This window comes from Varroa jacobsoni, unplaced genomic scaffold (genome assembly GCF_002532875.2).
Source record: "Varroa jacobsoni isolate VJ856 unplaced genomic scaffold, vjacob_1.0 scaffold_888, whole genome shotgun sequence".
NCBI classification, from domain to species: domain Eukaryota; kingdom Metazoa; phylum Arthropoda; class Arachnida; order Mesostigmata; family Varroidae; genus Varroa; species Varroa jacobsoni.
Window position 1 is genome coordinate 123,250 of NW_019213790.1, and position 23,919 is coordinate 147,168.

General features: G+C 38.9%; 1 protein-coding gene and 1 long non-coding RNA gene across 3 annotated transcripts; one reads left to right on the plus strand and one right to left on the minus strand.

Moving 5' to 3' along the window:
• Positions 1 to 3,215: 3,215 nt before the first annotated feature.
• LOC111264717 (PAN2-PAN3 deadenylation complex subunit Pan3) lies at positions 3,216 to 15,410 on the plus strand. Of its 2 annotated transcripts, none has more exons than XM_022840831.2 (12): positions 3,216 to 3,455; positions 6,798 to 6,971; positions 7,803 to 7,835; positions 8,070 to 8,369; positions 8,589 to 8,734; positions 9,324 to 9,420; positions 9,946 to 10,077; positions 10,270 to 10,449; positions 11,082 to 11,256; positions 11,659 to 11,801; positions 12,688 to 12,867; positions 14,441 to 15,410. In XM_022840831.2, exons 1-12 carry the CDS (start codon positions 3,360 to 3,362, stop codon positions 14,870 to 14,872), a joined length of 2,088 nt encoding a protein of 695 aa, XP_022696566.1. In that variant the 5' UTR covers positions 3,216 to 3,359; the 3' UTR covers positions 14,873 to 15,410. The 2 variants fall into 2 exon arrangements, with proteins under 2 accessions (XP_022696566.1, XP_022696567.1); XM_022840832.2 differs by having other exon boundaries at positions 8,124 to 8,369.
• Positions 7,241 to 7,976, minus strand: LOC111264718 (uncharacterized). Its single transcript, XR_002683029.1, has 2 exons — positions 7,877 to 7,976; positions 7,241 to 7,374 (listed from the first exon to the last, which is right to left on the minus strand). It is a non-coding gene; the product is annotated as an uncharacterized LOC111264718 (long non-coding RNA).
• Positions 15,411 to 23,919: the final 8,509 nt, after the last annotated feature.

Genomic DNA, 23,919 nt, shown 5'->3' on the forward strand with positions numbered 1-23,919 from the left:
AAGAATGCTGATAAAATATTATTGTTTTAATATCTAAAAATTCAACACTTTGCTTGGAAGTGATTTATCATTTTTCCTACTTTGCATGATTGCCTCATATCCATCTTTAATACTACGCGTTGATTACAATAAATTTTGATAACTCTATTGAAACATCGGATGGGTGTCCATTATTCATGGAGCAAGGAAGTTCTGGAGGAACGTTAAATGGCTCATGAGTAGATTTATTCTTAAAATTAGTTAGTGGATGGTCAATATTAATAGAAATACACTTTTTTTAATTACAAAAACGTACACGTTTAGTCGAGCTAACAATATGTTCACAGTTTATCGCAGGAGGTATTCAACCTTATATTACATGCAGAGCTATGGAGTGATTACAGGAGCGTCAGGCAGTGTCCACACTTTATGTATACACAAATGAAGCATCAGACAACGCGAAGTCGTATTTGGTTGAAGGGCATCGAACTAGATGCACGGAATAAAACCATAAATGAGATAGCCAACTGACAAGCAGGCCGAGCAGTCTGAGCCATTAGAAAAAGTGGACGCATCTGCTCCTCATCTACGACTAGAAAACGCGCGGCAGACGCAATGGACACTTCATTGAATTTTTAATTATTGCCCGCTAATTAGATCCAGCTCTCTTCATCGCTATCATTTGACGAATGCAACGTCAGTAATACGAACTGGTCCTGGCCGGCCTGAAAGTAGTCCCTAATTTAATGAGAGAACTTTGAGCAAAATTACGTTGTTATCAGACCAGAACCGTACGAAGGTGCCCATTTAGGCGGATACTGCTCTTGTAAAGGCTCACCTGTACTACTAATGACAGATTGGCAACTCTCTCAAAGTTGTAAAACACTCGTCATTTTTAGTCAAGGCAATCCTAATTACGCAGCCATTAAGAGTTAAGGGGATTACCATTTGAGTGGAAATGAAAATCCATTGTAGTGATGAATGGCAATTATGTAAAATAGGTACACTATGGACAAAGAACAAAAAAAAAAAAAGAAGTCTGCTAACAGCTATTGGCAATAAGTTAGTGATAATTGCCGTCTTGCCAATTTAGTGCTTCGATCCATATGCTTAGCTATATCATATAGAAAGACCATCTCGTTATATATTTCTCGAAATTTTCCTGTGTCTAGCAAATCCTACAGAAACCAGAAACATATTGCCATTTGTAAAGAGGTCAACTTAATGGTCAAAAATATATTCTACCTAGACCCAAATATGCAGCTAATGGGGGTATAGGCTAGGTTAAGGAAAACGGCACGCGATTTTTTGAGAGAATTTGCCTTCCTTTTCAATTAATTATATGTGATATATTTTAACCATCCTATTTTGTGGAAATAGCTTCAGATGGCTGGCCATTCCTAGCCCGAAATGAATCGTGTATGCCGGACCTGGGCCCCATTTCACTGAATGTCCTTAAGTCAACTAGACAAACATACTAGTTCTACGCTATTAGAGAAACGAAATAATACGACGACCTATTGGATTCACGAATTGTCCAACGCAAAAGCTACCATCAGAGGCAATTAGACAGATTAATACGCAGGCGTTGACGGCAAACCGACAGTGAGAACCATTTAGTATACATAATGTCTATTACTTGTTTCGCTAGGCTTTCTGCTATTATAAAGCCGGCCTATTCAAAAAACAAAGATATATCAGGCTGTACCATTTCATTCCCATATTTTCCACTAATCATGCTTAAAACTTTTTGGTGTTTTAAACATTATTAACTTTACATATTGTTTCAATCGATCTATATATATATATATATATATATATAGAAGATCGACTAGTTTAATGGGAAGATAAAATATTACGCATAGATAAATGACGATATTCTCATCACCTATTCCTGTACTATTGTAGATTTACATAATCTCAGCCGTAAGCTCGATTCGTGTCGAAATTTTTCGAATAAGAGCCACGGATTATTAATAAGAGTTATTACGGTTCTTATGACTAAGTAATGTGCGGCAACATTGCTTAGTCCTAAGGGACGTCATTGAGCCAGGAACCCTTATTAAGTAACTGCGCATTTGTATACATGACAAGTACGAAAAAATTAGTATTGGAGTTTTAAATCAGGGGCTGCTGGTTGAGCATTGACTCGGAAGATAGGCCATCCCTTACACGAAACAAGGTGTATCTATATGTAGTTCCAATGTCCTCCACTTTAGACGTTATTTTGCTAACGCTGCAGCATGTTTTCGAATCGAAGTGGGCAAATATTACGGGTTGGCATAGTTTAACAAGCGCTGTCTACCAAATACGTACCCATCAAAGTGGTTGTATTCTACGAAGTTGCAGCTAACCTTACGAGAATATGTCACTGAAAAGGAAGCAGCCCAAAGGTAGATATTTCAAATTTGACACGGAATCGAATTGTTACGCAATGTTTTACCTATAGCACTAAAGTCAACACATTCGTCTAGTGAAATTTTACGAGCACAGTACCCATGATACTACTCGGAGCAGTCCGAGCGACCATACAACAGTAACGCTTTGCCTACTAAATTTGGGTACAATTTGGTTGTAGGTGAGGAACCGGGGGCTGGCAAACCCGCCTAGTTTCGCGCTGGACCCCAGCCATCTGACTCAACTTATTGGTTTAATAATAATCCCACCCCTACTGTACCCCTAATGCAATCCCTACGTAGTATAGACCTATAATTTGTTAGTGTGCAATTGGGGTTTCGTAAATATAGGTCCTGGAAGGCAATTCAGCAAGCAGATGGCAACAAAATAGCTTTAGTTGTTTCAAGTTATAGCATGCTTCAATAACATAGCATCGTCGTGAGGCATTCAAAGGGAGAACCGGTCAAAGATAAAAACAAAAATATTGTAATTGTTAAAAAGTTGTAGGTGAAAAAGAGTATTTTTTTGCACAGTGTATAAGCGTAAAAACAGCCGAACTTGAAGGCTTTACTTAGATCTCCACCAAAATGACCCAACGATGTTTTATACTGAGACGGCTTGGGCCATAGCCAAATCGTGCTTTTATCTATTCCGCATAACAACATTAGGCTACAGGCCGAACACGCGTTGTACGTGCATATGAACTTTGTCGGCCGTATCTACTGTGCAGACATTCGACGTCATCCTGATAAACGCTCTGAACGTGCAGATGATGTCTAACGTCTAATTCGAAACTTTAACCTCTGTGGAACGTTATGCACTGCAAGCGCCGCTAGTATAATTGTCAATAACGGTGTGGCGTTCGATATAAATCGGCACAACACTTTATGGCGACAAGGCGTGTTGTGCGAAACGCTTCATTCGTGACGACTATTACAGAACGTCGTTTTTAAGTGTTTCACGTTAGCTAATAACGGTAGTTAATGAAGAACCAGCCTTCGACCAGCGGCCGAAAAGGCAACGGCAATGACGATAGGGAAGTTGCTGCCGAGTCCCATGGTAACAAATCAGGCCGTTCGGTAAGTGGTGCTACTTGGATACGCAAAGCAGCTCTATAATATGTAGAATATTGGCGAACAAGAAAGAACTAAAACAATTTTCGGTATTGCGGATCCTAGTCGAAAAATGAGTGAAGACATTAAGGGATCTACAAGAACCAGCCAGATAGATCATGGCACACATTATCATGTAGTTCCGTATAATCCCTACTAAGTTTAAGCTCATAGCTTTGCCGTAAAGGAGCTTATTAACATAACGTCAACGATTCAGTAACTTGTACATTAAGTACCAGTAAGTAATTTACCCATTTATTGAGCTGACTCGTCAGCTTATTACACCTTTTTTTTTATTGCAGACACGATTATTTGGTAGAGCTTTTTTGAATAAAATTACGGAGTTAATGATAGCAGGTTATTTATTTGTTTTCTCGTCGTTATCACAGAATATGTAGTGGGTGTGGATATTGTTACCGCACAACACACGACGTAACACGTTGCCGGACATTTCATTACGTCTGCTTAGCCAGACGTGTGCCATCCTCATGCTTTGCCCGTAATGGTCTCATCTTATTTTCTACCCATAATAATGACACACTTTATTCAAAGTTTTCGTTGCAGTGTATAAAACGGGTATGGTATTTGCCCTACATGCTATATCATGATTTCTCGCGAAACGCACAGGAGACTGCCTATATGGTAATCAGTCTGATAACATTTGACATGAGGAAATCTTCCGTGTGTCTCGATCGTTTCCAAACTTCGAAATGAATGAGTAACTTCGCACGTCGACATGCTTATGTGCTTTGCCCATTCAATTTTCGTTTTCGTATCGGTCCTTCGTCATAGTCTGTAAACCCACTGAACACTACGCGTTGGTGCTCGACTGTTGATTTTCTTTTATATAGCGTTACAACTGACGTAGTTCGTATGCGAATTGGTCGCACGATCAATTGAGGTCTTCAGTGATCGCGGCTGACTCGCAGCCCTTATTCCTTGTATGTTCAATCAGCCCGGATCCAAACCGATTATGGAATCATGCAGGAAGACAATAGTAACTATTCGGTAATGGTAGAATTCAAACCATAGTGATACTGCGCTTTTACTAATGGCTTTAGGACTTGATCCCTTCTTGTACATCGAATACAACGACGGGCAGTTCGAAATATCTCCGACACCTACGCGCTTCTGTTAAATTACTTTTTTTTTTTTTGAATTTTATGAAAAGGCAATACATTTTGAGAGAGCCTAGAACGAGACTTTGAGCCTTTTAAACAAGTACGACAGGAGTCTGTCCCAGGTTTTATTAGTTTTGGTCTGCAGGTTCTTCAGATGCTCAAGTGTCGTCACTGGGCTGACATCCATATTACGAACAGTAAATTAGAAGGAGCCTTCCGGAGGTAATAGAAAAACTGGTTGTGCCGCAAGACTTCATCGTTCGATAAAGACATAGATTCGAACAAAGCGCTGAGTGTTTATGCGTCTTCGCGGTCATTCGTCATCCAAGCACACAATGAAACTCAGTGTGTCCTATATAGTCGTTCTTTTACAAATATAATTGCGAATTGCTTTTAAGCCACTGCTTTTCAGAACGCTGTGTTCTCGGCCTTCTCGTCCTCTTTTAACCGCTTCATTATATTCTTTTTGTAGGTATGCAACATTATGCTGAGCGCAGTTTTTTTTTTTTTCTAGAAATAAATACAGCTGAGAAATATGTTCGCTAATCTGCGGCCATACTTCCTGCCCGTGTAGAACGTGTTGGTCCATTATCTCTCGAGCTATCTGGTTGCAGGTTTTACCGTAGCATAAGCTCTTTTTGAACGGTCGAATCTCTGAGGATAGTCTTGTTTATCACGGATATGCCCGACTATGCAGAATTTCACTAAACAGTGGCCTAAACCGATCGGGTGAAAATGCACTTCAATGTTTGATACTGAGTCCTCGTTGCCTAGGACAATGTCTAGAAGGGATGTTGTGTTTGCCGTGCATACGTTAGGATCCGTAATGGACTGTACCAGCTCACGATTGGCAGCAAAGTTGCCGCATTCACTCCTGGTATGCTTCATATGTTCTAGTCGATACGCGACAGGTTTAAATCCGAAATAGGTCCGAAATATTGTATTTTATAGTTCGTCTTTCTATGCTATGAAGTTCAGCTTAGTTTCTAGTTCGGTTCCTCAGGCTTCCTGGTCCTTCTATTTTATAAGGTTATGAATAATTATTTGCTCACAATGGATTACGATCTAATACTAGAGTATTCTTAGAAAAGTTGTAGTCAAGACGTGTCTAAAGCGAATAGTGGCGATCACTTAAAACTGACATCAACGCAAAGAGATGTATTGTAGATACACAGTTACTGGTTTCTATGGGGCACTGGCACTGTGTGCGCTTGTGACGATAATGTCTCCTCTTCTTGCTGCGGTCACGTGTTTATTAATAAGTCGACATAAGTGCAGAACTGAATCATTTGGTTCGATTCTTCTATCGTACCCCACTTGTGGTCTGTAATGAATAACATAACTCGGATTTAAGAACAGCACCTCACTTCAGCAAAAAAAAATAAACAGGGAGAAGGGGGCACCTTTGCAAGCGTGGTCCACCGATAGATCGGCACACAACAATACTGTAGAGGAATCACCGCGATTAATGCCCACTTTTCCAAAAGCACACCCTTCGAAATGGTGGGACTTAACCAGAACAACTATTAGAAAACGTCTCTATTGATGTTTCTGTTTGAACAAGATACTTCAAATGCACGCTTGACATGCGTTCGACCTAACATCTGTTTGAAATCAAACAAAAATATCAGAGGCTTTTAAAATCAATATTTATGTTCCGATTTAGCTCTCGAGCTATCTCCTAACGACGAGTCGGCAATGGCGTTAAAAATCTGACATTTCAGAAGCGATTTCCTTTTTGGGTATTTGAACTACAGTGTCTCCTGAGCTAACGCAGTGCTTCATACTAACGCTTTGTTGTTTCATGGCCGTAGCACAGATTGTACTTCAATACTAGTAATATAACTACACATATAATAACAATGAAAACTCATCTGCAAAATTTGGTCACTCAAATCAGTGAAGATAACATGAGAGAAACTTTGAGGCGTGTAAACTTGATGTAAACTGGATAATTATACAGGAAAAATTCCATGAGCACCTTCGCTGTGACTAATAATCGTGATGATGTCTTAACAATACTGTATTATTACGTTGTAAAATGTGTTTGTCATATAGTATAAAAAAAGTGTTTTGTCATATAGTTTTACTAAAAGAACCAGAGTTTGTATGTTTTCGCATCACCGCGAATTATCTACGAACAATAATATTCACGATGCCTTATACCGTTTTTGCTTCTTCCTAATAGACTTCTAAATCCGACAAGGTTCGAATTGTAAAAAGGAAAAAGAAGACGAGGAAAAGTAGGAAGCGACCAGGACAGAACGGCATATCTTCAGCTACGGGACAGAATGGTGCTTCTGGCTTATCAGGTCTTAATATAATGCTTGAGGATCCTCACCATTTTCCACCTCTTGGCGTCGTAAGTTAATGAAATACGATTTAAACACTATTTAAAGTCCAAAGGAAGTAAGGCTGAATAGAAACTAGATATGATGCTCACGCCTGAAGAGCACGTAGGCCTTCGAGGTGAACGAGGAATCAAATATGTTGAATGGTATAGAAAATTCAGCTAGTTATAGTTGATTAAGGTTTCAATGAATTCCTGCCAATTCGAGGCACGCCGCAAGCTTACGTAAGTAAACTCGACCAAAAATAAAATCGTTAATTATAAGAAAACGCAACAGCGGCTATAACAACATTAACCACAACATTAGTTTTCTTTTTATTTACGCTTCACGCTTTATTATGCTTGTCGTACAATCTATGTCGTTGGCAGGCTTTGGGCCAACGTCCTTTGTCTTTTTTCAACCGTAGATTTAGTCCTGAAAGTCAATTACAATATTACCAGCAAGTAATTATGGAGTAAGGTGTAAAACTTCGTAGTTTATCGTATTTTTGCTAAACTAACAAAAATATATATGTTACACTATATGTAAACACATATTACCTATCACGTATAGTATCAGATGATGACAATCTTCTGACCAGCAATTACTATGAACAATATTCAGAGTTCTAGAGGGATATGTAAGTCATCCTGTCTCTAGATTCAACACCTCAGATTTGATTCATATACACTCAAAAGCCACGTCGTCGGTTTCAAATCACTTGTGTTGCTAGTTTTATTCGAAATTACAGTAATCCTTTGAAGTGACATTAAGTGAGGAATATGTTCGACTAATCAACTACAAAAAACTATACGCAGTTCCCAGACTTTTAGTTTGCCATTTATTATGGCTCTGAATTTCAGGAGTTCGTTCCCGATGTACCTAACGTTTGTCAGGTAAGTTTTTTTTTTTCACTCGTCTTTAATTAAATGCGCACCATTTATGGAATCTCTTTCTAGAGCAAAGGCAGTTCCAGCGAAGGATGCGCGTCGCCATATTTCCATAGATACCAAATCGCTGTGCTTCGTGCAAACTTATAGGTAAGTGTTGAATAAGAGCCTGTAATAAACAATTTAGTGTTTGAGCTCTGTCCAACCGATCGCATTTTCCATGCTCAATTCTAAACGAAGGTCGCAGTGAAGGTCGGAGGCACAACCTATTATAACGTGCCTATCGATGATCAGGCTTCAAGTCTGGACGTAGGAGCACGTCCTTTTTACAGTGGTTCGCACGTTCTGGATGCGGAGCGCAGTCCGCTGACCGCTGACGAAATCCAGTGGCTGTCAACAGAGGTTCACACCTGTCTCATAGCCGATTCAGCAGCAAAGGAAGAAGGTTATACACCAGGCGATGCCTACTACATGTCGGTGACCTTAAAAAATACAAACTTGTTCAAGACAGAGCGTCTCGTCCGTGAAGGCTTCCAACAGGTGAGTGCACAAATTCTCACTTCTGTTTATTAGTACCGAATAAAAGCGAGTGGAATAGGAGTTGAGAAATAATTTTTGATATGTATATATATATATATATATATATATATATATAATGTTCAGACGTAAAATAAAACTTTTTAGACTTTTTCTCCATTTTGTATACGTGTATGAAGGAATAGATACATAGTCCATATTTTCTATATACGTGCTGTCCAGGCGGTTGAAGAACAGCTACGTCTTCAACAATCCACGATGTATATGCCCCCACAATTCGCAACTTACGACGACTTTGCCTTATGGTATCAACTTGAGCCGGCCCCGGGACTTATCGAGAACAAACGAAACTCAGTGTTTCTTGCCAGGTAAACTGAATAGGAAAAACCCTGGAGTTGTTATCGTTAGCAGTATGTAAATGTGCAAGATGACGTGTTTGCGTTTGCAAGCCGCATCAAAATGAACGATCTAAATAAGTTTGTATGAAGTTTCCGCAGTAAATTACGTGCTGTCCTTTCATACCCGTTTATAAATGGTTGAAGAGTATTTGAATATCATCTTTGTTATGCACGTGTGTGGGGAAGCTCAGTTTCGTCGACTCTGCAATGTATTTGACTCCTTCCAAGGTAATCGTGGAGTTGAGCCTACTTTTCTTCTGAAATGTTGAAGCAATTGCTAAGCTCTCTATATAGATTATTTGTTCAAAATCAGTTACTATGTATAGGCACTATGGGGTCCCTTTCCCGTTGAGATCTTGCTCCCGCGGCCGGTAGGGGGAAGAGCGAATGCAACAGTGGAAACAACAAACTGAATAAACGCTAATAATGGGCGATAGTACTAGTAATAGTACGTCGGATACTAGACGTGTATTTCCGTCGGTAAAAGTCTTCCTTTAACCAATGCACCATACTCCAACTTATTTCAATCATGTCTGCACGTGCTTGTCATTGTTTTCAGACACCATAAAACTGGCAAACCTCTCGTGGTGAGGCAAATCCACGATTTTGTCCTTCGAAACCTACTACCCTACGCGATCGCCGAACGATGGGAGAGCGTAAGTAATATGGCTTATCTACCGTGTACATAAACTTGAGAAGTGAAGTTAATACGAGGTGCTGTGGTTCCACTCTGAATCGGATACAGTAAAATTTCTCACTCAACGTCAGACTACAAAAAACAAACTTTTGGTGACAGGGCTTCTTGGCTTTCCGGGCTGACCCGTACGCTCGCTGGTGTCCGAAGTACAAACAAACCCAGCAGTTACATTAGGATTCATAAGTTTCGGGCCTTATCGCGAGACTGCGCAAGTTCGCAAAGCGTATCGATTCCAATACGATTTCGAATTTTATGGTTAAACATGGCTGCTCTAGACCGCTGGCGGTACCCTTCGGCACTACGAAACGGATCGTCTCTTCATGATCGGTTTCGAACGGAAACCACTTCAAGTATTCCTGACTAATGTTGTCTTAGAAGTTCGTATAACTTTAACTTTAATACACGCCACCGTCTAACAGACTCTTTTCTACAACACAGATGCAATCTGATTTAAATTTAAGCAAAGTTTATGTACGTTTTGTAGGTTAGCCATCCAAACGTCACCCAGCTCTACTCGATTACGACATCTTACCGCTCAAACGAGAAATCGGTGATGTTCGCCTACGATTACCACCCGAACGCATGCACACTTCAGCAGTTTTGTCATACCCAGAAGGTAATTAAATTTCCACAAAGTGCCGGATAAGTAATTGAACGTACAGCGAAAAGTTATATTCTACATTTTTTGCCTCGACGTGGACGCTAATTACTTAATCAGGCCAATTATGATGTCTAGAATTCAGTCGACGAAGGATTTTGACTTGTTGACATTGTTACTCTATTTCAAGCTGCTCAATATTTTTTTCAGGAGTACACAATCAGCGAGACGGTCATCTGGTCGTTTACAACCCAGCTCGTCTGCGGTATCCGAGCAGTGCACAATGCAAAACTAGCAGTAAGACTGCTCACACCTCAGAGGATCTTAGTTACTGCCATCGATAAGTGCACTGTCCGGATCAACTGTGCAGCGATCGCTGACGTTATCAAGGTACGTTAACGTGGCAAAATCACACGTGCTGCCCCAGACAATCGAACTGACATAGCTGGCAGGGGACGCTTATTGGCACTTCTCTTGAAAGAAGTCAGACTTTTGCGAAATTCGCGAAGAATTACCATTCGTCATATTAAACACAAATTTGTGGCTCAGAATAAATGTTTACAATCCTATCACGCGTAAATGGATACTTATCCTCTAAGCAGTGAAACTAACGAGCGCGTGTGACGAGCGCTTCGGAAACACACGCTCTTACCAGTTAACATTGTTTGCTACTGGGTTTATACACTAAACGACAGATGTATTTAAATTAACAGACACTACTCGTTTTCCCAAGATGATTATTATGATGTATTGGTTGGGTTGTTGAATAACGCAGCTGATACACTGGGCGGCCCTAATCCGTGTCGAAGACCGCGATGGAATCAACAAAGCTCCTGACTAGACCTAACCTGTGACTAAGCTGACTGAATAGATGCGTAGATCGCGTATTAAAGCCGAGAGTAATCTACAACGCACACGTGTTCTGGTTATTTATTTGGCTCTCGGAATGAACACCTATAAACGATGAGATCACCGTGTACTAGAAATGTAACGTACAGAATCGTGTTTTGCTTAATGTTTAGGTCGCTGACTATAAACAAGTGAGAGCCCATCAGTATTTAGCTGATGAATACGTGGAAATTCAAGAGCTTCAGGCAAACGATTTGGTCCATCTCGGCGAAGTTGTGCTATTTATGATCAGGCACCTCAAGGCACCATCGGCTGAGCTCGAGAATTTTGCCGACCGGTTGATATCTGGTAAGTGTGTACTAACTGTGATCTATATAATCGATTTCTGCGCACTTATTTCAACGTACTTAAAACGTTAAACCAACTTTCTCCCTTAATAAGTTGTAAATAAACCAAATATGCCTTTGAATGCTATTCTCTGTGACGATGCATGTATTAAAAAAAAAACCATTACACAAGCAGTACATTACATCAGGAGCATGTTTCTTACCTGCTCGTTGCTATTGCTTCACACGTTAAACTATGCAATGAAAGTAAACAGTTACGGAACACGTCCATGTTTATTGGCCAACCACAGACCATTATATAAAGCAACTATCCAAAATCATAACGCAATGCCCTGCCACGAGACGCAGCGTTCTGCATCTGAAATTTTTATGCATACTTCCTTTAATTTTGTGGCATCTTCAGGCCAGATCGGAAACGTGAGCGACGTAATGCCACATCTCGGGCTGCATGTTTTCGATCAGTTGGATAACGTTCAAGTGCATAAAGATGTTCTTGAAGGAGAGATCTGCCGAGTGATAGATAACGATCGACTCTTCCGGCTTCAAGCAAGTTTTCACCGTTTCCTTATTGCGCGAACTTGAATCCAGTTTTAGTAGTTAGCGTTCATTTAGCGTGAGGCAATGCCTGGAAAAGTGGAACCAATTGTTAGATTCTCTATAAAGCAAACCTGCAAGGGCTATAAAAATCTTCTATAGGTGATTACACTGAGTTATAGGCTTAGCAGAGTTCGAAAAACTCGGCTAAATTTCCGTGCTTACGTAAGGGTACAGTGAAGAAGCAAACAGTTCTAGAGAGGTGTATATGCCTAGTATATGTGGTACCTCGAACGGAGAATCTGCGTTAAAAATATCTCTTAGGAATCATCATTCATGTATCGAATTATGGATCTCTTTTTCGAGTCTCTCAGGTACCTGCATGTTATATGTACACGAGGAAAATCATTACGCGTTTTATGTTGCAGTTTGTGTCGTTTAGGATGATTTGCTAGTTTTGCAAAGATACATTTATGATGGCACTTTGAAGCTCAGATTTTACTCTATTAGCAGCGGCCATTGCATTTCTCATTGGCTGCGTTTCGTCCTCTTTGAGTTAGCAGACGAGCTTTGTTATGCTAACCAGTTCGCAAATATCTTAAACGTCTTCAAATGCTCATTTTGGTTATCTTCAGTTACTTGCTGTTAAGTTTAGAATCAGAATAAGCCACTTAAGAGGACACGCGTCAGTGGCCGCGTCGAGCAAACGGGTCATGTAATTATAACAGAGAACGACACTAGATTATGGAGCATAAGACAGAGTATATAAATTCGCTTTAATAGCCTTATTATTATTGAATGCAATCTCTCACACCGTCCTTATGGCTGTCATTACGATGGCTGTGTTTTCTAGCTTTCATGAATCTATTTCGATCTGATGTTTTCGCTGCTTTTGTAGTATACAGTCGAACAGGTGATTCACAACAGTCTGCCCCAGCCGCTTGTCCCGCAACAAAAAAGCGGCAACGGTCCACGTTACGTGCATCTGTGTTATGAAGAGAACAAGCTAATTCAGCTTTTCGGTGAATTCTTACACAGGCAAAAGGCTATAAATGACACTTGCAGCGTTCTCAACCAGGTTGGTAGATACACAGGGCATCGTGAAATTCGACGTCCACTTTCTAAAGGGTGACAAAGTTTCACGATCAGAACTTTTCTCATAATGGCATAAATAGGGGGGCAAGACGCTTCTTGCCGATGTATGGTGTAGAAGTAACGTGCTAACTATCTCTCAAGAATATAAGTGATTGCCTGACAACGGGCTCGAAGTCGACTGGGATTTGTGGACTGTTGAATGAGGAGATGGATTTGTAGAGAGGAGTTCACCGTATCGTTTAATAGGAATTTAAAGTCAGCTGCTTGAAAAGACAAAACAGTAATTTATCGAATAGTATCGATTTTATTTCATAGCGGTTATTAAAATGAAATTGCTCAGGAACGTTTCATTATGGTCAAAGACTACATGGCATCTTCGTTAAGATCGCACTCGTTCATTATTTATCAAAAGCTGAAAACTAAAACTGCAGAGTTTGGTGTTTCGAGGAATGTATAAGCCACGTTTTTTTTATAGAACAGAATATCTTGACAGAAGTATAAAAGACGTCACTGTTTTAGCTAGACTACTTGATCGTATTACAGTAATTGTATTAAACAGAAAGGGTTAACCATAACAGACGATTAATGCCAATGAGGAAAGAATGATAGACTATCTCGGGACCAAATTTACAATGTAGTAGTTCCTGGGCTAAACCCGGGCGTTTAGCGTAGCTCGATACTGCTGCGCGTGTTTATTTGAACGTAAAACGGGAAGTCACTCCTATGGCCCTGTTTCTAAGCACTGTAACGATGCGAAGCAGAACATTTTGCTTTTCTCGTTATGACAAATAGACAAAGGAAAAACAAGTAGAAACCTGTAAATAAAAGGAGAATCAGGCCCAAAGAAAGATCTCCTGTTTATCGGAAAAAAAAAACCTGTTCGCTAGCAAAGGAACAGCCCGTATGGGACAAGACCTGAGCTAGCTGATCTAAAAAATTAGCGGTATATAGAGATGAACTCAAAGCTATTATCTGTCAAACTGATACGGCAGTTAGAGGATGGGTTAGCATGTTTAATGGGTCCAAGCAAGAGCAAAAGAAGTGTAACTTTAAAGAATTTTCCAAATATCAACGAGGTTTTTATAATAATAATAATAATAATGTCTGACCGCATAAATTCAAAGCTAGCGAAAAGGAAAATTCACTTTCGACTTACTGTACCTATCTAACTATCTTCCTCGTATCGTGCGTATGGATCGCTGCTAGAGTTTTAAATGAGAAGATATAATATTTATTAACAAACTAAATTACCCAGTCTTGAGCTGGTTACAAGAACGGGGTGATATGATGAGTTGACAAGATTCACTCTTCCAGATGAAACTAAAAATAAAATAAATATGATACATTTAATTTTGCTATACTTTATTATTACTATGATATTCTTAAAAGCTTTATACTCGGCTATTTTTACTAAATTAGTTTATATTCATCAACGGAAGAGCTCAGTGGAAGAGCCTTTGCTGACGGTATGCGCCTTTAATTATCAATCTGAGATAATCCCTCTTTAATACATCTATGTGTAGCATTAACTAATTCCAGCGACTGTCCTATTCCAGCTGGACGCCGGCACCAATCAGAAGATCGACCTGTGCGGAGGCCAGCCCAAATACATAGTATCTTATCGTGAGTTAAAAGAACTCTTTTTAAAACGTCGTGAACAATTGTTGGGCGTCGAATCAGAACGTACAACCTCGAGTGACAATTGGTCCCCCAGTTTTCTCATCCAATCTGGAAAATCATTCGATTATCCTTTTTATTCTCGCCAAGATATTAACCCTAAGACGCTCGCCGCTCCTCTGCCCAACGGGTTGGACTATGGATGCGTAAAAACAACCAGTTATCAGGATCACGCACTGATTTACCAACAACACCAGCAATTTTTACCTGAACAACAACAGCTGGAACTGCGGCAGCAGGAATTACTCCATCGTGAACAGCTGCCCTTTGAACCCTCAGGTCTGCCCCATCCGCCCTTGTGCAAGCAGTAAATTGCGAAATGGGTTTCGTCGGAGCGGAATGTCGACAGCATCGCACTGCAATCCAACCAGGTCGAGCGTGAAGAGAAATGTGCGTTCGTTGTCGCTGATTTCGCCCCACAAAAGATGGTGGCACGTTTGTGTCAGCTCGAGTCGCTGTTGCAGCGTAGACCAATTGTTTATAAAAAGAAAAAAATAATAATAATAAACACATCATAGAACTAAGTAAGTACAAGCAAGCAAATGACAGCTTGAGTCTAGTGCCACGCTTGTACTAACCTGTCAATCAAAGCCAAAAACAAGGACTGTTTTTTTTTTAACTCAGGACAACATCGAACCGTGTGGACACCCTGTTACTTTACGTTTGCAGCGATCGTTGGCAGTGCGGCGCAGTGATCGGGTGGGTGCGACGCGTGTCTCATTAGTGGATTTGGCTAATATCTAGATCAACTTAGTGAATGGAACTTATTAGTATGAAGTCTACCGACGTATGCGACGAGCTGCGCACTGTTATCATGTGTCAATAAAGACCAGGAAATTTTCATTTGTATCAGGCGAAGTGTCTTCGAAATCTGTTACATGTCATAGCTGATTCAGTTTTGATAGTGTAGGACTTCGTTTTTCATCAAATGAAAGGTACAATAATAGGTGATAATAAGCGATTAATATTCTCAACTGAACATGTTGTTGTTGAAGTCGTTGTCATAGTTTCATGATAAGTATTTTCTCAGAATATATCAAAGGATGTATACGCTGTAGTTTAATTCGATTATTTTTTCCCATAAAAGCTTTTCGTATCCCGTCGCCGGGCCTAGCTTTTTAAAGCCAAGTTCTAATAGACGATCAGAGAGTTGCAGTGCACAACTTTCAAGGATTTCATAGCGTTTTTTCCTTGTTGAAAAGACGAAGGTGACAGCTTCGGTTTGACCAAACCATAACAATGTATGCTAACGTAAAAACCCATAAATGTGTATGGAAATAACCCACAAGACAGAGAAGATCACGGGTTTCGAAGACAAGTCGCGCACTTCATTCAGATTTCAATTGTGAAACATAAGAGTGCATCTTATATTCGAGACCTTACACAAGTGTTTTTGTGGACTTAATTGGCATATCATATTTTTCCTTTTTTGCTCATTTATATTTTATGGTGAGGCCTACATGCTTAGCTTCTGTTCAAACCTATACGAGACTTTCGAACATAGCCTGTTTCCTCTTATTTCACTGTGTTTTAAGTATATTAGCTTTCGTGTACGGTTCTTAATCGAGCGACCGCGCCCAGAAAAGTAAACCACACGTCGCTGGGACTAACTCGTTTCTCAGCTCTTGCCTCTGGGTTCGATTTTATTACTTTACCAATTTTTTTCTGTATTACTAGGTGTGAGCGTTGAGACCGTGCTGATTTTCGCTGGCCGTTTTGCCGGTATGAAATGGTTCGGCAGTACTAGTTGTTCGTGATAGAATTATTACTGCAAATAAAAAATTTTGTTTCAACGGTCGGCTTTAAAATAACAGTCGAGCCATGTCGTTTCGTTCGTTGCGCCTCTGATCTATGACCGGCAGAGTGCCGTTGTGTTTATGAATCGAGTGCCGAACAGGTCTAAATATGATAACTGCACAAGTTCTGCGGAAAGCCTTCGCCCTAGTTTGCCAACTAAAGTTCAAGTCCAACTTGACTGAACAAATCACTGTACAGAAAAAGGCAAAAATCGATTCCGTTATGTAAACGATGCTGTAGTTGATTACGTATATAAAGTTAGTCGGGTTAGAGATGAATAGCTGGGCTCACCCAGCTCAATCTTATTTCAGGCCCAGACTTCGCTAGAAGTTCGAAGGACTTTTTCTTTACCTGATCAACCAGAAGCCAGTGGTTTTTATCATACGACTTTCCTCATGAACTAGCAGAGAACGAAAATCGATTACTTAGCAAATCCTATGATTACATTGTGGCATTAGCAACCGAATAACAGGTTATTACCGCTTATAAAATTGTCAAGAAATTAATCACGAACTGGCGCATGGAAGCAAATGGAACGAGTAACGATGAGTATTCATCTATGTGTTAGGTTTTAGCTGCTTGATGTTTTTTTACACTCGGAAAATCGGCGCTTTTGTAACAAACATTCTAAAATTTAAAGCTAAAAATATATGCTTAAATTACAAGTTACGCCTAACTCAGCTCGTAGTTTACAGTGCGGTAACGGAGAATAATACACGACAGATGTAGAAATTCATACTCTGCGTAATAAAATAGTGAGCAGTGAACTTTTTCAAAAGCATTGTAGTTCTCAAATGAACTTAGTTAGTGTCGTAAAGTTTGCTAATGACGTTATTGAGCGAGTACAGTGTCGATTTCTCCGAGCCGCCTTCAGACGCGACGTACATATAACTAGCTTTTTGGCCTAGACCTGAATTGCTTCCAAAGGCAAACTGTAGCAGTTTCTATAGCAACGTCGCTTTGGCAACACATCTTATTTAATCATATCATTTCAGAAGTTTCACTTAGGAAAACACAGAGGTGACAACAGTATTAGAAAAAAACCTGAAAAGCAAGGTTGAATAATATACATTCATTGCAAGCTGTCAGTGAGCTTCGTCATACAAATTTAACTTACTTGATTTGTGTAATAATCGTCACACAGAACTACCGTTAGTATGTCAACTACCCGAACTTCAGAAATACTATAAATTTATTAATGATTTCCGCGCCGTATTGGACGAACCGAATTGAAATAACACCAGCCAGCTCTCGAGGTTTTCCTTAAAGTATAAATAGCTCTTAGCATATAAACGCTTCTCATATGCTCTTACTTATTATATCTTTTCATATATTGATTATGTAATCTATACGATGCAGCTAGAGTCTAAATAGGTTGAAGTTAACTATAAGCTATCCGGACTTGCCACAAGGAAATAGCACATTGCTGCGGCTTTAGAAAAGAGTAAAAAAGTAAACACAAGGCGATTTACAAGCGAGAACGAAATTTCAAATTCAGCGCAATGTTTTCGGTCAAATTCGAAAACAACGTGCATTTTGGGAGTGCCAAATTCCTATACTTAATGAACATAAAGCGACCCAACAATATACGAAATGATCGCGTGTATATCATGCAGAGTTCTGAGTCGGCGCCGATGCCAAATAATGATGAGGTATATTTTTTATATCCAAGAGTGGAAATCTAGCCACTTAGCTTATCTTGGCAGGAAATCATGTGTTCCAACAGAATATATCTGCACGTACGTGCGATTTGCTCTATTTTGGAAAACAAATATTTCGAGTTTTATGTACGGTATTGCCTCAGTTGAGCATCACTCCAAATCTATTTTAGGCTTTTTCCAACAGTAGGAAATGAAGTATGTCTACGACGAATTACGAACCTAAAAAAAACGTTCTTGATTCGCTACTAAAGCCATTTGGCATTACTTCAGCCGGCAGGCTCCTGCAAGCTAAAACGAAACATAATAAGTTCCGAACCTGGACCACTCCCGGTGTTAGTGACTAGTGGTAGCAATAGTACCCAAATATTTTACTACTGCAGTTCACAGCGACAATTTTCGAAAACAAAAATCATACCTCCTTGGAGCACCTTCGCAAGCCCTGTAAAGGAAACGTACTGTTTATGATATTAAAAACGTCACGGGCCACAATTAGTTCCAAAAATATAAGTACAAAGGTTACATAAAAAAAAGCCGCAGAACAAAATTGTATGAAAATAGTTTCTGAAAAACACGGGTTGGGGGCGTGATGAAAAGATTAAGTTCCACGTGTGTAATTTCAATGTAAAGAACGTCTATTGTCTATACATAATATAACTACAACTAGTTTCTAGTACAACTTGGTGGAAATAGTAAAGGGTAAAATATATGTATATATATCAAACATTACATGTGAGTGTGTTTCTTACTATTATCTCTTCAATCTCGGGTTGTTTTTAGCACTCGAATCTGTAACAGTTCTTAGCCTGAAGTTCAAAAGATAGTCTGTTGGCACATATCTACGCATATTAACAACACCGGTGAAATAATTTGATCTATACAATCTATTTGTCAAACAAAATAAATTTGATTTATCTGCACCAGCCAACTTTCTCTGCCAAACAGTATTGGCTTTTTGTATTTATTTTTTATTCTGTAGCTTTCCCGTTGAAACTGTAAACGATGCATTTCTCGTGTTGTTTTTTTAGCCAAATCTTAGCAGGGTAGAGGAAATTTTAGTGTATCGGTCGAAGCAAAAAGTTTTCATTTTTCCTGCCTCGCGTTATAAGTATCGTAAATGTTTACTGAAATGAAAATTAGCCAGTCGTTAAATTTATACATAGCGAAATATATTAGTAAACTAGACAAGATTACTTTCTGCCTGTTGGAGGTTACAGCCAGTATAGTACAAAATACTATGACTGTGCGATTTCTTCAAAGCAGCCACTGATCTTCGCATAGTGCCTTTTATTTAATCCTTAAGAATTATGGCCATTTGATTCACGCAGTGCTCAACTACAGCGGTCGCTCTTTTGTTAAGATCGTTAAATCTTGTAAACTCCTCAAATATATCGTAACGAGATACGCACAGCGCTGTGAGTTGAACAGCTTTCTCGTAAAGGGCTCCGCAATCACAAGACGTGGCAATATGACCCAGGGCCGCCATCGTTGCGTTCACTATTTCACCGGAGTGCGCGCAACAACCAGAATGGCGAAGACGAAGGTGGACGGGTTCAGTAGAGACTTTCCGTATTGCTAGAAAAGTCTGACAGAGGAAAATCGATGGCAGAAGTTGGATTCTGCTAAACTGATTGAATGTATTATATAAGTGCGTTCAACTAGATAATTGCTGATACCTAAATGCACTATGGATCAAGAAAAGGCCCAACTAATTACACCTGCAGCCGGAGTACTCCTGAACTCGCTTGACCTTAGATATCATAGGTAATAATTGAATGCCTTTTTTAAGTAGTAGTTACCATACACACCTAAAATGCCTATTATTTGTAAGAAATAGATTCATTTGTAAGTGTTTGAGCCAAGTATTTCAACCAGCGTCTAACCTTAAATTTAAGCTTCTTGATATGTACTTACGCACCTTTATCAAAGACTAGAATAGACAAGAATTTAATTCTTGTTAATGCCTAGGTAACTATATCGACCGAGTCAAGAGTAAAAAAAATAAGTGAATAATAAATATAATAAATGTAAACGAATGTTGGAAAAATACGCGTAACTGAGTCATACAGTTTCAGCATTCGTCTTCCTGAGAGCTTCCTATTAGAGCAGGCAAAATAATTTTGCTATAACACTATTTTAATATAATAATCACCAAAATAATTTAAAAATGAAACAAAAGAGATATTTTGTATTTAAATTATTTTATTTGCTCTAATATTAAGAGGACAAGTGCTGAAACTGCACGCCTCAGTTACCATTTTTCCAAAATTCGTTTGCTAATTAGTTCTAGAGATCTCCTTGACTAATGCTATCGCTCTAACAGGTTAAGAAGGTAATTAATATATTCATAATATAGTAATTTATATTTATTTGCATGATCCTTAAATGGTTTGCCTTTGACTTTATTAAGTAGCTACTTTATTCATACTTTATTTATGTACTATTTTTGTAACTGAAAATATTTATCGAGGAAAAATTTGTAGGTTATTTCATTAATTTATGGAGAAGGTATTTCAAACAACCCATTGCTCCGATAGAGGATATGATTCCATAATACTCAAAAAGTTCGTTTGTTATACAACAATCTATGATCGAAATACTAGTCTGCATAAACAAAAATGGAGCTGAAATTACTTCAAAATTTGTTGTGAAACTTAATGCGCGCGTTAGTGTCTTCACATGCTATGATTTACTATGTCTAATTAGATTGCCGCGTCAACAAGAACAACAAGCAACAGTAGCTTTTATTCACACGGGTCTTCGTGTCTTTGTAGGTGAGTGATTGTTCTTATAACAAAGATGAAATTAACGTTCCTGACGAAATTTAGCTCGATTTAACTTGTACAAGTTATTATTTTAAACTCAAACAGATTATTCTGTACCTAAATTACCTGAATTTATTCGAGGTAATTGATCCTTAGTGACTTGACTCTAGTTGTATATATATACTTGTCAAGCTCCTTAACTAAAAATGCTCTTGTACTTTACATATATTATTGAAAATAAAAAAACAACACGGGGCAGATTCATGTATAAGTTATTGTATTGTGTTTGACTTAAAGCCTCTACGTAATATTGATCTTTTATGTCACATATCTTATTCTTTATGCTTTTAAGCGACCGTTCGTATCCAACGATATAAAGAATTTCGAACGTAATAGACTGACAAAATCTTCGCATATACAATGTGCCTATAAATATATTGATGGGTTTTACATTATCTGAATAATAACTGAATGCTATTCTAAAGAGTCACTTACTTTCTCGTTCCTATCCCTGATCATGATTCCCTAAAGAAGATCGGTATTAACCAAATATCTTAGCCATATTACAATGTAACATTACCCCTTTAGTGGCATCTTGGTATCATTTGTGGTGTAAATTAGCAGGAGGCTACAATAATAATTACAGAACAAGAACTCTCTAATCATAATTTTTTCGAGGAACGATCGAGAAGACTGAATTGTGAGAACAGTGTTAGTGCCAGGCATTTGGAAGCTGTGAGAAGAATTGGGACGCTTCTAGTTATATAATGATTGTCTAGTGGTAAGTTGACTAGTTAGTGACATTTTATGTACATTATGTATCGCCTACGTTTCTCATAACACCTTCATTTTTGGAGATATATTTTGTTACAGCTGCTGGTTTTTTGGACCGCACTACTATGGAAGTGACGTGAGCGCACTCGGCCTCGTGACAGCGTAACCTCCATATATGTCTTTTCATTAGCCTTGTCTCGTACTGTTTTACTGCGGAAAGGAGAGTGGTTTCTTGGTGCAAAAGCTTTCCATAAAAATATTCTCCGCGGTTGTCCAGATTATTCAAGTAGAACAAAGCTATTCAAACAAAACTATTTTTTTCCATTATTTAGCATTTCTAATTATTCTGTTTATATGAACAAGTTTCCGGAATGACCTATTAGGTGTATAAGAATTTAACCGGAGTAGGTCTTGTTGGACTTACCTGGCGTTTCTCCAACAGGTTTACGAAACGACATGGCAGGTCCTTAGCCATACTACAGAATGGATAGCCAAACATGAGGGGGCAGAGGTGATATGAGAGTATATCAACCGTGGTAAATAGATTTTTGTTCAGTTTTGCTTCGATGGGCATCATCAGAGCACTTACTAAAAGATTCAAAACACTTATTGAAAAGTCTGCCATGCACATGATACAAGTGATAAGCAGAAGGATGAATGTCTAACTCAGTGGCTAGATGCCTCCGCGAGGGATCCAGTTTGTATTATAGATGCAGTGGGATGATGCGTATAATGCCCACGTCAATACTGTCAAATTTCCCTAATGATGCAGTGGTAACGTGCTTGTCTACCAAACTTATAGTCGTGAGACCTGGTTTAGGCTCGAAACCGTGCGTTCACAGACGCATGCTTCGTTTTGTGCCGAAATCGTCAACCGTTTGAAGCAATACTTAACTGCAATAAACGAACGTAAAATTTGAAACACTTATTTAACATAATCAAATAGCTTGAACACATCCAGAAAACACACAAGAAATTATTACACTGAAATACACATAAAAAAATGATGTCACCATAAAAATAGTACTGTTCGTATTACAATAATAAACTGTTCTTAGAATCAAAATTAATTAAAGCTAATCCACTTTTCGATCACTTCGAAAGGGTATGTATTCGTTATCTGTATTATCTCAAATCAGTAAAAATCTGTATCATTACAGCACTTGTGCTATGCAAAGATTTCGGCTTCACTTTAAGTAGACTTTTCACTTTTATTATTTAATCGTCAGACAAGGTCAGTAAGAGACCTAAAATAAACCGCGTGGAAATATGAAAAGTCTCCATATGTGCTGGGCAAAGGATATCCACCTATTTTCTATTGAGGAATAGTACAGAAATAGTGAGGAATACTGTTATGAGAAATAAAGTGAAAATCTTCCCGAGATCGCAGTCTGTCGCAGGCTATTAATTATCACGCCGTCGGAACCAGTTCTATATATTGCATCATTGTGTCGATCTGGCTCTTCTACTTGCTAGGGTTTAAGCATTTCTCTGCACATCCTCATATTACATAGCTGCGAAAGATTCGATCTTCGGATCATGGCATCTGTTTGACGACCCATTACTATCTTAAGAAGCGACGCAGCCCGCAGGTGAGCCGTATCAATATCCAGTGGAAGTGTAAAACTATTTCATGGCTCTGGCAGACCGTGGTCGTTTTTCTGATATCTGTGATGCCACCAGTTGCAACGAATAATGAACCGTCCCTATTTATTCTGTTCGCATCGTGGTTTATTCCATGCGATATATCAACCCTCCTACTAAAGATTATATAATTTGCTCTCCGACAGCACTTTGTATGCTCGTGGTCATGAAAGCGATCCTTTCGCTAATGAAGATAACACGCATTTAAAAAGCCTGAACGAATATGTACACGGCCGTATCCCAAATCACAAAAAATAAAAGACCCCAAACGATGCACGTCTAAATATAATTCGTAGCGAATCATAATTAAGATCGTCGAACTGGTGCGATCTGAGTCTCAACCATCATTTTGTTACATTTTTTATCCGATTAATTGTAAGTCGCGTAAGTGGACTTGCATGAAACTTCTTGCGGTGCTATCCTTGTACTTCTATTATATTTTCATATTTGCAATAGCGAATCAAAATAAATTTGCTTAATTGTTAATAGTTATGTCTCATTAAATAGTGTATACATTTTTTCGGCACCCTGTATATACGGGCTAATTTCTAAACGCTACTTTGAATTACGTTAACCAAAGCCCAATGTTGAAAAATTTGCTAACTATAATAATTTAGTGTCCATATTGGCGCAGTGGGATAACTCAGATAGCCGGAGATCTTTGATTTAAGCAATATAATCAATTTGTTCGCAACATACCTCTATGGCACCCGAACTACA